Raw genomic sequence first — 15,692 nt, forward strand, 5'->3', positions numbered from 1 at the left:
GTATTTCATGTCAATATTCAGGGTATGCAGATTCTATAAGATTTTTTCTTAAAATATTCTCCATGTAGATTTATAGGAAATGAAATTTTTACGGGAAAACCTGTACTTATTTTCTATAACGATTCTTCTCGCATTTCATGGAAAGATAAGCTTTTAATTTGTACAAGTATAGTTATTATTTAACTTGGTTTATAAATTACTGTTTCCGTAATAGTGTTTTTTTTTCTAATATAAAATTTAAAGTTTAATTTTGTGCATGAATAGCAAATTATTGTCGGCTGATCATCAATGGGTATAAAATATATTTTAATAAAGATATTAACGTTTAAAGAGCGTTAATGAAGTAGTTAACGAAATGAAGACATAATAGCGACGTAAGTTAGTGCGGACTCCATGATCTGGAATTAGAATATTCGATTCGTTTTAATAATTGATTAAATTGATAAACATATTTATGCAAATATTTTATAAAAATATGAACATTACGGTTCCAAAACTTTCAAGATTCAAGGTGTACAAGCCCCCGGCTGTAAATTTACTAGGTTTTAGACATCTTAGCATGACAATTTTCAATAGTGTTTTTGCTTCTTTTGTTAGATTATACCATTCATTTGAATATCTAATGAAATATTTTTATAAAATTATCTTACATTTCATTGTAATTAATAGTTTGATTTGAATGCTGAATATGTAACATTTACACATTTAAATACAGTTCTTTACTATGATCAATCATCTGTTGCCCTGTCCAATTAATATATAAAAAGTGCAATGAAGCTCCCAACACAAACATAGCGACTCTTATCATGTTTAGAAGTTTTCCTATTTGCGCCATCATCTACAAGATTACATAATTAAATTAAAATAAATTGTGGCCAAATGATCTTTAATCAAAGACTAGCATGCATTGAACACATTAAATAAAATATATTGATTTTTATCATTGAACATATTTGAATGTCGGATTCTTTCGAATGCCATGTGGTATGATAAAATTTATGTACGAATTAAATGGTATTTATAATCATTCAAAAATTTATAAGAATTTAATCAAACTGTTAGAATTAAACACTCACAATAGAAGTACTGATGCTGATGATGATTATCGTGAAACCAATGAAAACAAGAAATAAACATGAATATGATGATTCAATCAGATCAACAAACCTAGATTAAAACAAATGTAAAAAAAACTTTCGTTAGTATGATTGCTTCTTTTCATTTATTTCTATGATGTGTATAACAATTTTGAGTTTATAATATATCATTGAAATAATACTATTATATGAATAATTATTAAAATTAATTAGATTAATTACACTTTCACTAAATCTTTATGTTTTACTCAACTGAAGCGCATCGTTATGCAAATGTATGGCTTTTATGATAGCGTGGTAGCTATTATCTTTTTTTAAATTCATAGGAATCGCCAACCTTTGAAGTCGGTGTCTAAAATGTATTATTCATAAATATAACTTTTTAGTGAATTTCTTAAGGTATAAAGCATATTAATGAACAAATATTGTCCATTGTATACGTTCAATTATCTTTAGAACTATAAGTGCTTATCAAAATTATCATTATCATCACATAATAGTGTATTACGATACATGTGACTTATACGGCCCATTATTACACGGCGTGTAGATAGATTTACACGCCGTGTAATAATGGGTCGATTTGAGTCACAAGTATCGTATACTATTTTATAGCATTTGCCTGCCCTAAGTCCGCTATGTCACAACTATCCGCGACATAAACAGTCCTGTACTGCACCGTGCGGTTAGCATAGATAAAGCGAATAGGCGTGACCTAAACGCGGGCTTAGGTCACGCAGTGCTATAAAAGCGATATAATATATATAATAATAATAAACAATATTTAGTTTTCACATTAAATCAAATAAAATATCTTGATTATAAGATTTTATAAGTTCAATAATGACTCGATAAATGCGTTGAAAAACTTGATGAACTTACTTTACGATGGTGAGAAGTCCAAGTATTTGATGAATAATTATCGTATAATTTGTGTCAATTGCGATGATGATAGTCATGATAACGAAAGAAGTTATGACAAAATATACATAAAGTTTGTAAAAGTGTTGATATGGATCTAAGATGAATTCGCCTCCTTTAAAAAGGATTTTTGTACGAGATACATTTAATGGTATAATGATATCTAAAATAACGGATATCATTGGTATTTGACAAAATCCAATTCCAGCAACAACCACGTATGCTAAAAAGTAATACATATATGGTTGAAAAACAACTATTAACTTATTTATTCATTGATGATTATTTTGTTTTCCCTCAGAATTATAAGTCTGTTATAGTTTTTCAGTAAAATATGAAGTTTACATCGGAGGTAACCATTCGTATACATATTTCTTTTTTATGTGTATGAAATAGTATATTATGTTGCACATATATAATATTTTAACGAACTTTCCATAAAGTTCGTGCTTGTTTCCCGCCAAACAGGGAAAATGTAGTTATAGGTGCTTAATGCTAGGGTGTATTAAATCTTTGTAAGGATTATATATAAGCATTATATTTAGGAAGGGTGGCGCATCCATTTATTTTAACTCAAGTTTGCATGTTAAAACTATTGATAATAATCAATAAGTGAGTAAACAACTATATTAAGATTACAAATAAATAACAAAATAGGATAGATTTATAAAAAAATTTACATTAGTTACTGTTATAACCTACAACTGTGAAAGTCTTTTCACACACTTTTACATTTTGCATAGACTATCATGCTAATTTTTTTATTGTTTAATTGTCCAACTGTTAGGTTCTTCTTACTTTTATGCAAATCATTGCATACCTTCCATGTATTATTCAATTTTCTACAGTAACCAATATAGTGCCCCATTCCTGGTGGAATAACAGGAGAAACAAATTCTATTATGCCACATAAAACATAAACATTTTCAGCTAGTGTTATTGATGTTGGAATCTCTCGTAGGTCAGATGTTATATTCTTCATATTTGAATTTTGTAATAGAACATAAGCATCATCGGTGTCTATTGCTAAGTATGGTCCTGTTGATTTTTGAAGCAGAGCACTCATTTTATTACAACAATGGCAATACACACTCTGGTCCTTAAAATATTCTTGCAAAGCTGGTTCTAATGTAGAATATTTATGTTCCTGAACTATGTTTATATTAGGTATAGGTATACTACATTTTTTAGTTTCATTCGAAAACCTGCAGGTTGTTATCTCTTTCATACATGTATATCCCACACAGCATGAAAGATTTCAATGAAATATTTCGAAATATTTCAGTGAAATATATCCACGGAATATTTCTGAAACCTTCCAGTAATATTCCATAGAAGAGCTATCAACCGACTCAATGGAAATATTTCGTGAAATATTTCAGAAATATTCCATAAATATTTTGTTGAAATCTATGAAATTCCTTTTTAAATATTTCAATATGTTCTTTAGGAAACCTTACATAAATATTTCATAAAATATTGCTCAGAATTATTTACTTAATAATACACTGAAATATTTTGCGGAAGATTTTTGAAATCTTTTTTAAACATTTCTTTGGAACTTTTGTAACGAATTGTTAAACATTTATCAAAAAATTTATGAAATATTCCATAGATATATCTTGTAAACTTTTACATAATTATTTCTTCATTATTACAATGGAATATTTCTTAAAATATTTATGAAATAATTCTTTATTTTATTGGAACTTTCAAATAAATTTTGGATATTTCTTGAAATATTTCAGGATTATTCCATACATATGTCTCGCAAACTATCATGTAATTATTTCGGAAATATTCCAGTGGAACATTTCTTGAAATACTTATGAAATAATTCTTTAATATTTTATTGGAACTCTTAAAATAAATTTTAACTCTAGCTGCCTGCACATGAATTCACACTGGATCAATTATGTGTTTGTACCTGCTGTCAAACTATGGAGTTATTCTTTATATTCAAAAACAAAAGGGGTTCGAATTAACAGTTTATCCGCTTACATGATTTCAATTATTTTTCGTATAATTTGATCCAAAAGTTTAATATTACTAACATTAACTAGTTTACGAAAGCCGATGGCGTAAAAGCAAAGATACAAACTGTTTGTGTATTTATTATAATTATATATATATATATATATATATATATATATATATATATATATATATATATATATATATATATATATATAAAAAATAAGATATATTCACGGTGTCGTGGTACAGTCGCCGGACACAATAACTTTGCTTTAGGCGCCACAACATGGCGGCGGGTCTCTTGTTGATTGGGCTTTCAGAACAAGGTGCATCGGCTTCGCAGTCGCATAGACAGCGAACCACGACTATAAAAAGAAGAAGAAGAAGAAGAAGGTTAGGACGGTCATGACGTCAGATATCGCTTTTCTGATAGTCATGACCGATCTAAGGAGTCCAATTAACAAGAGACCCGCCGCCATGTTGTGGCGCGTAAAGCAAAGTTATTGTGTCCGGCGACTGTACCTTCAAGCAATTCGGGAACATTTGAAGAATATTTCACGGAAGATATGTGGAATATTTCTGAATTATTCCAGGTGAAATATTTTATTAAATTTTTCAGAAATATTTCTGAATCATCATTTCACTAGTAACTTATAGTGATTATTAAACTTAGAAACATTTCAGAAGTGTTTCTCAAATCTAGGAAAGAAATATTTTATGAAAAAATTTTTAAAAATCTTGAAAATCATCAATTATTGTCATAAATCCGGTGCATCGCATATAAAGATCCTTAACTCTAGGTGAACATTTAGAAAAACAAGGCCACTTAGATACAGCATGTTGTAAATGTGCTACATCAGTTCGAATATAAGTGCTTAGTTTAAATAATTTAATATTCGAATCTTCTTTTTTTAATAAAATTAGTAAACAGAGGTCATTGTATGTAGTGAATGTTACGTTATTAAAAGATAAGGCTATAGAATGCTGAAGAGCCTTTCCCATGTCTGTAATCGCCTGCTATGGTATTTTAGCTCCAGACCTTCGCCAATCAGTCAACCAAAAAGTTAGAAAATTAGTATCGTTTCTTTCAGAAGTAGCCTGAGTCAGTGGGACTAGCATATTGTTCACGTGGGACACTATAACGTACAAGTAAACATCACTGCTTTCACCACCAGGTCTATCAATTTTGAAAGTTACGGATGCAGTTGCATCAAAACATACGGGATGTTGTAAAAGCTTTTGAAATTGATTATGAACACTTATTTGTTCAGGAGATCAGAATGTAGTATAAAATTTATCATAGCCAATTTCTTTGATGAATTTATTAAACTCTGAATCCTGTTTAATCTTTGACAAACTGTCAAAAACTTTCGTTTCTGGGATGATTCCCAATGCTTCATTTTTTTGTTGTTGTGAAGCTTTCTCTAATACAGGTAATTTATAAAGATACGGTGGCACACAATCACCATGTTCCATATCTGTTGCTGCCACATCTCGCTGCCACTGTTTTGGTTTTTTATTTTTCAATTGCTCTTTTATTTTTTTTCTATGGGGACCTGCTAATCTTCTCTTTTCTGCATGAGGTATTCCTCGACTGTTCGTGGTTTCCACAATGAATATAATTGATTCATCATTTACAGATGGTTTTTCATCGCAAATAACTTTTAGTTTGGTATCACATGTTTTACAATAACCATCAATTCTAATGTACACTTCCATGTCATCTATGACATGTATCTTAAAATTATATGTACATGGAAGCTTTTTTTCAAGATAAATTTTATTTATTATTATGTCAGGCCAACCTGCTTTCAAAGCTAGACCTTTGTTTCCATTTTTATAGAGCTGCTCAATTGGACTAATTTCTTCCCATTCTTTTTGATCGAGACTAATAGTAAACTTAATATTTTTCTGAGCATTGTTTTTTCTTTTTACGAGTTGTATTTCAGATTCATCAAATTGATCAGAAGAATCACTGGGTACATTTTCATTGTCTTTAAATTCATCAGAATAAGGATCACTGAGATTATCCTCATTACCTTTGCTGACAGAAACAGTATCTTCTTTCAAATGTTTGTACCTTTTGTAATCAGACAGCAAATTTCCAACATCTTTTTGTACTTTTAAGTACAAATTCAGTGGTTTTATTGAATGAAGAGGTTGCTTACAATTCAATTGATTGCAGATTTCAATCCAAACAACATCTTTTTTCTTTTTTAAAGAACCGTTTGAATAAATGTCAAAATTTATTAATTGTTCAAATATTTGTTTATAACTAAATGTTGCCTTTGGTCATACCATTTTTATAGTATATTATTTACATAAGATCTTCTACATCATATTACAGTTTTAAGTTGAAACAAAAGAAGTATTAGAAACACTTTTCTTTGTTTTTATATGGCGGCAAAATTTGAAATTCTTAATGCTTATTAATAAAAGAAATACATGTTTAATTTGAAATTAATTATTATGAGTTAAAAAAAAATTAATTATGAGAACTTTAAAATGTCAATAAGGATAATGATACAAAAATCTAGGAATTGAGAAAAGAATTCATCATTATAAGACTTTCAATTGTACGCTTGTTTTGGCGGCAAATGCGCGAATTGTGATTAGAGGTGCAATTTTGAGTAATATTGAACTTGACTAGCATTTAAAATATAAGTTTTGCTAGCCTTCGTAGAAACACGATTTTATTCTGAGAAATCTGAGAATTAAAGTTTAAAATTAATTTGAAAATTCCATGCATTATTTAATTATTTTTTTGTTGCTCCTTGGATGCGTAGTTTTGCACTGAACTAATAAAGAGAGAATACTAGACCTAAGCCACAACTTTAGGAACTTGTCTATTATACAAATAAACTGAATGGTGTATTTTTATATATCTGTACATAGTATAAAACTTGTGCAGATATATTTCATATACATAAGCAGTCGAATATCTTGGCTTACAAGGCCTGCTCACCAGGAGCTTAGATAAGCCAAAAGATATGGGTCTCCTCATTTTGTATAACAAGCAAGTTACTATTTTTTTTTACAATGAAACTAAAATTAATTTTTTATTATAGCTGTGACTCATATTCCTGAAGAACATTCGATACCCTGACCTGCCACCATCTTCATCATCATCATCCGTTTCTTCGTTTCTTCATCAACGATGGCACAACAGCAGCAGTTTCAGCGTAGCCACACAGCAACCACCAGATGCCACAGGAACAGCAAAATCAATTACAGCCGTTGTTGAGCAGCAATAATAGTCACAATCTACAGGAACCACCTAGTATTAATTCTAGCCTAATTAGTGAGTTGAATCACCTATTTAGCGAAGAGAGGTTGATATATTTTCAACAGCCTCGCCCTGGCCATATGGAGTTATGTTTTATTGCTTTTTTTGTCATCTCTTGTTCTAATACTTTTGATAATACCGTGATGTTCATACCGCTGAATTAATTTACAGATTTAGAGTCTACCTACTAACTCAACAAATCCTCATTGGGAAAATATCAGTCAACGTTTGATGAAAGCTGATTACCATGAAGCAAAAGTAATAATAACACGTTCAAAGTGTCCGAGTACTGTTGGAATCAAGGAATTTATCATACAAGATATTATTTTCTCCAAAGGTTCTATGATCTGGATTTAAATATGACACTGCAAGAATTGTCAAAAAACAAGACTATAATAGAGGTTACAATAATTTACGTAGCTGTTAAAGATCATTGAGATACATAGGAACAATGGAGATATTTATATATACCAGATTATAACGAATAAGAAAAAATGTAATAATGACGACTGCAAAGAGCTTTTAATATTTATTTATGAATTTTTATTCTAAATACATTATCATTCATTTCATCAAATTAAATTCATTATAATACATAGTCTATTGGTTTCTCTTTTAAAGACATTGTAATCACTTCCCCTCAAAACATTGACACTACACATTCTCCTAAAATTAATTTTAAAATAAGCTACTATAGTAGCATTTATAAGCTTGTTGACGAGGAGCTTAAGCTCACTGCTAAGCTGTTTTTCGTTACAAATCTGCAGTTCCTCGATGCTTTCCACACTGATGCTGTCGATTATGAATTTGAGGATACGTGGATGTAGCAGCAGGTAGCAGCAGCTTTACCGTACTGTAATATAAGAGATATATGCATTTCTAAAACAAGAGATATTTATGTTAAAATTTACTACCCACCACGTATGATGAAACCTTGAGACTGTTCCTAATATCCTAGCATCTAGAACATCAGTTTTTAGCTACTTTTTTGCATCGGGAGCACATTTTTGAATCCACTATTTCAAGTTTATCAAAATCATAAGCTTTACTTACAATTTGGGCCATACTTTTTGTATGCTTTATATCTTTTGAAAGCAGAGTTTAAGCTTGATGTTCAGCAAATGAAAAATTCAGCAATCCTTGAGACTGTTCCTAATATTCTTAGGTGGGATAAGCCCCAGCCACGCCTTGGCAATCGCCTCCTTGTTAACCAGTAGTTGTCTCATGATACATATAATACATGTCCAGTTTCCAAAAGTGCAGAACTATAAGGGAATGATCAGAGCACAGTTCCAAGTATATGCTTCCTGTTGCCTCAGGTGTTGTATGGCTCATTGATGCATAACAATATTTTTATATTGATGTGTTTTAGCCTGCTATAATGACTGCAAGACCATGCGTACGACTGTTGCTCTCTGATTAACGTAAAAATGAAAATATAATATTTAATTATGACACGTTTATAATACGGCAAAGTATACAATTATAAACGAATAAAATGTATTAACTATAGAAAGTTTTAAAAATAACGTTGTTAATATAATTACCATTGTATGTGCATCCATTGTTAACTTTAATTTTTATTTATTTATATTAACTATTATTATTTATTTAAAAAGAAAAATGTATAAGTTAACTTCTTATACAATTTTTAATCATCTGCGGGACTGCGGGATTCGCTTTAGCTCCCAAAATAAAAACCCTAGAATATCTGCTCTGCGCATGCGCCAAGACGCCGTGCAGTTCGGCGATAGATAAATTGGGTTTTATTAACTTTTCGCAATTAATATTGCATTTTATGGATTTTTAGCTATGGTGAAATTAGATTCACGTATGGTGCTGTTTTTTAGACTATAAGAAGTAACGAATTGTAGGTATCTGAAGAGATATCAAGGTTATAAGATGCGCGATCTTTACCTATTTTTTATTTATAAACTACGGGGGTGCTATTTATATAATTAATATTTTTGAGAAGTGCTATTAAAAATACATCTATACGTATTTTTATATATATATATATATATATATATATATATATATATATCCAAAATTCGTAGTCTGGGGCAGGGGGGGGGGTGCCAGATGGCGCAAGTACGCGTCTCAGCTGTCATGGCCGCCGCACCTACGACATAGGCTATATACATAGCTGTGCTATAGTCTGCTGCGTATACTCATGTGCCTAGCGTTAAGAGTGTGGAGGGGGATGGCCATTTAAACCAACATGATTATTCGCATAATAGTTGTGAATTTTGCAAAAAATAATGTTGGTTTGATTAGCATCTCCCCTTCATGCTCTCCACATTATACATTTTAATTCGCGGCAGTCTGCATTCTGTTCTTCTATTGGTGCGTGGCAGCCATGACAGCTGAGACGCGTACTGGCGCCACCTGGGCCGAACTTGCAGGGCAAACCTCCTTATATAGGGTGTGTTCCAGAGGGAACGCCAGCAGCGGTACAGCAGTCCGGTCCGCGTTCGAAATTCCGGTGCTGTGCTGTTACTGTGAAATCGTTCCGCGTCAGCTGATTCTGTTTGTACTGTTTGCAGTTGTAACCTCTTGAACATTACAAAGTTCTTATTATCGTCTTCTAGTAGTGAAAACAGTGATGATGAAAATAACGGGATCATGTTTTTCATTCCGCGTCGTGAACGTCGAAGAATTCCTCGAATCAATAATTACATAGAAACTGTAATTGTAAGATACAATAATAATGATTTTAAAGAAAATTTTCATTACACGAAGAATAATGTTTTCGTGCGTTTCAGGGTCATAAAAAGTAATTTTCTCTGTATAATTTGCCATACTAATTTGGTAATAACTTTTACAGCACCATGAAAAAAGATACCATGCAAACAGCTGACGCGGAACGATTTCACAGTAACAGTACAGCAGCGGAATTTCGAACGCGGACCGAACTGCTGTACCGCTGCTGGCGTTCCCTCTGGAACACACCCATAATGTGGAGAGCATGGAGGGAAGGCGCCAATCAAACCAACATTATTTTTTGCATAATTACTGCGAATTTTGCAAAATCCAAGGCACTTGTAGAATCCGCAATTAAATTGCAAAAGTTTTATGCTACTCTTATGCTAATATAAGGCTGTTTCTAGATTTTCGCTGCATAGATTAAGTGAGGTAGCCTATTTATACAATATAAAAACTACATTGGCATAAGAGTAGCACAAAACGTTTGCAATTTAATTGCGGATTCTAAAAAGAGCCTTAGGTTTTGTAAAATTCACAACAATTATGCGAATAATCGTGTTGGTTTAAATGATGATCTCCCCCCCCCCCCCACACTCTCAACGCTAGGCACATGAGTACGCAGCAGACTAGCACAGCTATGTATTCAGCTACGTTGTAGGTGCGGCGGCCATGACAGCTGAGTCGCGTACTGACGCCATCTGGCTCCAGCTTGCAATATCCTCATACATTTGAATTCGCGGCAGTCTGTGAGTCTGCATTCTGTTCTTCTATTAGGAATGTTAGCATGCAAGCTCAGCCCAGAGGGCGTCTTGGTTCCCAGCCCCAAACCCGTGTTAAATGTATATCTATATATATGCTCACGGACACGCTCTTGTGTGTGTGTATCACGTGACCTAACTCACGTGCGTTGCATCGCGCAAGCGTATGCTTGAATCGAGCTTCGCACACATAGTGTCAAATAATAAGGTTCGAATGTGCCAGAAGGTGATTTCAGTCTTGTGTGGCCTTTTCGCACTCGCTTTGCTCTTGAGTGATCAAACGTTCACACAAGGCTAAATTCACACCTTCGCATACTTATACTAGTATAACTATAGCACGCCACGCGCGGCCCTACGGCCGCGTTGGCTTGCGCTTCGCGTTTTGCGCATAAGGCACGACCGCTGACGCTCGCGCTTCGCGTAGTTCGTAATGCCTACCGGTGCTTATACAGAATTATCCTGTTTTTTTTTTCAATATTGTTGTCAAAGTTTTGGCAATTGGTATTCTTCTGGCGGTCATCAACACTATCATCAAAACTACTGGAAAATTAGTAACTTATTTGTATTTGTATCAATTGTTTATTTTTCTTTGTAGATATTCTTAAAATATATCTTATTTTAATTTTATTCTATTGTAATTCCAGATAAATAATACAACACGTTTGTATCGCAGTTTTCAAGAGGAAGTAAACAAAAGGATGATATTTCGTTTGTAGGATTTCAATTAGAATATTAGAAAATTGATTGTTTAGGTATTTAGCATAGTTTAAAGGGATGTAGTAAGCTACTTAGAGCTTTTCTTCAATCTAAGCAATTTTCTTTATTGAGTTTAGGTTTTTGTAGTTCAGTATATACAATTGAATTTTTAAAGTGAATTGTACTGATTCAGCTTAAAAGATTTAATTAATATAGCGTACGTCGTTGAATGATGCCAAGTTACACGGATTGTATTCGGCCATTACGTATTTCCTAAATTATGCATTTTTTATAATTTAATTAAAAAAGTGGTTTAATTTTGTATATATGTATGATATAAAGGCCAAAATATAACTTTCAGCTTTTAATAATATAGGAAAATTGCTGAAAATAATTGGGTTGGATGGGGCATGTTGCACATTGAATTTATGTATCAAAAAATGGCTTTTAGGGTTGTGTATGTCAAAAAGTGTTAACAAAAAATGTTTGCCACGGTAAAAAGTTGTATTTTGAAAATGTTTACAACTTTTACATTTAACATTTTCATGTAAAACGTAAATCCGTAATGTTTTATGGCAAATAATTGGTTTTTAGTTCTAAAAAATCGATTTTGGGCTGTAAACTCGAGTTATAAGCATTTTCATGATTTGATGTCAATAGAAAAAGTTGTATTTTTCAAAGATCTACAATTTTTCGATTTAACTTTTTTTTTTAGAATGCTTGGATTTAAAGTTACAGCCCAAAAACCATTTTTAGCGATTTTTGAAGGTGGCCGCATTTTGTATATATGTTAGGAATCAGGCCCAAAATAGGACCGTCAGTATAGTATTATGAGACGAGTTCCCAAAAAAATGTTGAGCCCAATTGACTAAAGTCTCTCAGAGATAATCGCATCACAGGAAAATTTTTATTAAAAAAACGCTTAAAAATCTAACAAATTGTGCCCGCATTTCAAAACGACGTAGAGGATCGGGATAAAAAAATTAGTTTTTTAGCTTTTGCAAAAGGAGACTTCTCCTAAAATTTCAGCCCGATCGGTCGAAAATTGCGTGAGATATCGCATCTCACACATTTTTCGCACACGAAACTATAAGGCACTTCCGTGTCGCGCGAAACATCAAGTATACTCAGTTTATAGTTGCTGTTTTTTATTAAAGAAGCATTAAAAAGGAAATTGTTTTTTATCGCATGAGTGTATGAAATAATTAACTTGTTTCTAAGCACTAAAATGTATATTTTATTAATTATAATTTTTAATGAAATATAATTATATTTCATTAAAATATATCAAAAATATCAAATATAGTTATAAAGCAACTCATTAAATATAAATGTAATTTGAAACAAAGGCTATAACACCGTTAACTAGTTTTATAAAAACAAATCCTGAATTGTTTAGTTTTAGTATTAGTATGTAAGTTTTAAGTTTAAGTTTTGTAAACCGGCCCTATGTACAGGTAAACTTGTTTTGCCTCTATAGGATATGCTACTGTTGTCTATAGCTATATAGACAAACATGTAGTATTATTGTACTGGTTAAATAAATAAATAAATAAATAAATAATTAATATTGTTTGCATCATATAATTGTAAAATGAAATACATTTTATCCCGTACCTGTATACCCTATAGTCTTCAATCTTCCTTGTTTGGCATAGTCAACTAGAATTTCATGCTCATGTGGATCAGTGATTTCCATCCAATTTTTCGCTACAAGTCTATACACATTTTTAAGCTATAAAGTTTATTTAAAATTCTGAAACTGCATTTTTCAATATAATTTTGTTATAATATGGCATCGCTCAGAAAATAATTCTCTCGCCAATAATTATATTAAAATCTTGAGCAATAATTATTTATTCGATAAAAAAAAGAATCCTTATCGTAAAGGATTCGCGACTTAACCGCAGCTTATTTTTCGTGTATTTGTTATATCTCACCAACGGTAAAATAAGTTATCGACCGAGTGCAAAAACAGCGCGACTCAAATTCAAATATCTGAAATAACTTGACTGTTCATAAGACGCGTAGATTTCTCCACATTTTAATCCAATTTTCTTAATAGTTTAGAATTCTTCTTTGTGTCAAGAATTATTTTCTCACAGTTTTTAATCGAAAAGAATATTTCTATGTATTCATTAAATAATTAGGGGAGAAGAGGGCGAACGTTGAACGCTTTTTTTGTCGCTTTATATTTTAAAACCGTTAAAAGAAAATAAAAAATCAATCAATTAGGTTTCAAATACTTGGATTAAAGTTGTTATACAAAAATTTTCAGCTCCCTAAAAGACCACTGTAAAAATCCGTCTACAACTTTAACGAAGCATAACTTTTATAAAATTGCCCTAGGGGTGGGGCAATCGTTTAATTAATAAGAAAATTGTACACATATGTTTCAAACTTAATTTTTTTATTTTTGTAAGTGCTGTGACGGAGATGAAGCTTTTATATCATATTGGCGACCTATGGCGCTACTAAGTATAGGTCAGTCGTCCCTTACCACAGCTTATGCGGCATTTGAAAGTTTTTTTGAGCATACCGCAATTTTACTGATCTATAAACCGTTTTAAGCTATAATTAAAGTACTAAAGGCATGTTTATAAAAAATGGATTTCAAGTTCATTCATATTTCTCTATGTTAATCTTATGTACAGTATTGCCCCGTACCTAATGTACAAATAAGCCTCAAGGGTTTTGAAGAATTCAGTTGTCAATATCTAGCCTTTAAACTTACGTATGCACAAGCGACCCGGCGTCAAAATCACCCTTTTAACGCGGTGTACTTTTCCATCTCACAGGCCGAAAATATTAATTTTTAGATACACACTGGCGTGTTCACACTTTTCCTGACTTTTAAAAGTTACAGAAAGTGTTTGAGAATTTTTCGTTCACTGGCCCTGCGCACGCATAACCGCTGCGTACAGAAAAGTCAGCTGGTCCAAATGTTAGTTTTGGTGAGATATGACATATATGTTATCGGCGGAGCGTAGATGCGCTTTACTCAAAAGTTATATAGAAAAGTTATAGTATTGCCCCACGTTCAAGTTCGCCCCCTCTCAACAGTATATATTACACACACACACAAATATATATATATTTGAAAAAATTGCACCAAGAGGATTGTTTTCTGCATGCGAGTGTGGTTTAGGTAATAGATTCAACATACTCTTTCTTCACTATGAGTTGTGACCCAGTACTTTAGAAAAATAAGCATTGTATAACAGATTCCCACTAAATTCTCGCCACATATATCTAAGTTGACACCACACCACGTTCGAAAACCGTTGCACTAAATAAATCAAACAAATAATTACAATTAATATAACATGTATTCGCAATTAACAGCAAACTTAAATTGTAATAAAAATAAAACAATAGTAGAATGAACTAAATTTATATAATAAATGGAAAACAGTTTTTAATTTTTTTTTTAATTCGCTTTGTGTCGTATAATCCATGTATAAAAGTAAGATTGCCCTGGTAGAAAATGCAGGTCAAAAGGTTTTATTATCAGAAATTTGTTTCGGAGTATGGCGTTGGCCAGAAATCCTGCCCAGAAATAGGGTCAATATTCTACCAGAGTGCGATAGTATCGAAAGGAAGGTAAACATGTGCTAATTGAGAGCGTTGTCAAAGAATTTCATTGGTGGATGCAATGGGGGAACGTCAGGCAGTACGTTCAACAACGCATCAACAACCATCGAATTTCTAGTATTTAGAATATATAAATAAATATTTACAATAAATTGAGAACAGCAAAGTAGCCAAACCCGGATGTTTTATAAAACGTAATAATTAAAAATCAGGTCTAAAAAAACAAATCATCAATGATTAACATTTTTCAAACGCGACTTTGTTTTAGATTTTTGTTTTATTCAACTTACGAGAGGAATCATCACAAGAGACAAAGTTGCGTACACTACGGCTCGAATGCCTAATTTGTATTTTCGTGATTTGTATGGCCAAAGACCTGTTATAATTTGAAGCTTTTTGTTCAATTTAAAATAATAGTTATCATATAGTAGATCTATTTCACGCTCATCCATGTTTCGCAGTTTCTTTTGTATTACACTATATCGTTATACAAGCAGCTGTAGTGCTCGCAAATAAACTAACGCAAAATAGTCGGCTTCGAAAAAAAATTGCCAGTATAAGGGGTCGCAGGTGATTCTACCTGGCTCGAATAATCACAGAAATATTATTATAGGTAGCTAGTAGAGCTCCGAGCGGAAAATTACTCGGTTCCATGCT

At 32.0% G+C, this 15,692-nt stretch overlaps 1 protein-coding gene and 2 long non-coding RNA genes across 7 annotated transcripts in view; 1 reads left to right on the top strand and 2 right to left on the bottom strand.

Moving 5' to 3' along the window:
• Nucleotides 1–7,880, top strand: part of LOC107981924 — a 38,305-nt gene extending 30,425 nt beyond the window's left edge. For 2 of the 5 annotated variants that reach the window (XR_004226566.2, XR_004345178.1), the window contains exons 2-3: nt 7,064–7,366; nt 7,453–7,819. This is a non-coding gene — a long non-coding RNA (uncharacterized LOC107981924). Of the gene's footprint in view, nt 1–7,063; nt 7,367–7,452 lie in introns of all 5 variants that reach the window. The other 3 variants (XR_004226563.2, XR_004226565.2, XR_004226564.2) reach the window with 3 other exon arrangements.
• On the bottom strand, nt 348–15,487 carry Or151 (odorant receptor 151). Its single transcript, NM_001190620.1, has 9 exons — nt 15,326–15,487; nt 14,608–14,730; nt 13,059–13,176; nt 1,980–2,241; nt 1,351–1,449; nt 1,077–1,167; nt 702–838; nt 487–619; nt 348–398 (listed from the first exon to the last, which is right to left on the bottom strand). The coding sequence occupies exons 1-9, from the start codon at nt 15,485–15,487 to the stop codon at nt 348–350; spliced, it is 1,176 nt and encodes a 391-aa protein (NP_001177549.1).
• LOC116416061 lies at nt 7,798–9,242 on the bottom strand. Its single transcript, XR_004226567.2, has 3 exons — nt 8,335–9,242; nt 8,200–8,242; nt 7,798–8,134 (listed from the first exon to the last, which is right to left on the bottom strand). It is a non-coding gene; the product is annotated as an uncharacterized LOC116416061 (long non-coding RNA).
• Nucleotides 15,488–15,692: the final 205 nt, after the last annotated feature.

Source organism: Nasonia vitripennis, assembly GCF_009193385.2.
Source record: "Nasonia vitripennis strain AsymCx chromosome 1 unlocalized genomic scaffold, Nvit_psr_1.1 chr1_random0015, whole genome shotgun sequence".
Classification (NCBI taxonomy): domain Eukaryota; kingdom Metazoa; phylum Arthropoda; class Insecta; order Hymenoptera; family Pteromalidae; genus Nasonia; species Nasonia vitripennis.

Bases quoted from the DNA above. Each gene is read 5' to 3' on its own strand.
- Or151 (NM_001190620.1), bottom strand. From the start codon at position 15,487: ATGGATGAGCGTGAAATAGATCTACTATATGATAACTATTATTTTAAA. The intron at 2,242-13,058 runs GTACGGGATAAA...ATTACTTTTTAG, and splicing joins GAAGACTATAGGGTATACAG to CATACGTGGTTGTTGCTGGA. The intron at 1,168-1,350 runs GTTGAGTAAAAC...GTTTTAATCTAG, and splicing joins TTGCATAACGATGCGCTTCA to GTTTGTTGATCTGATTGAAT.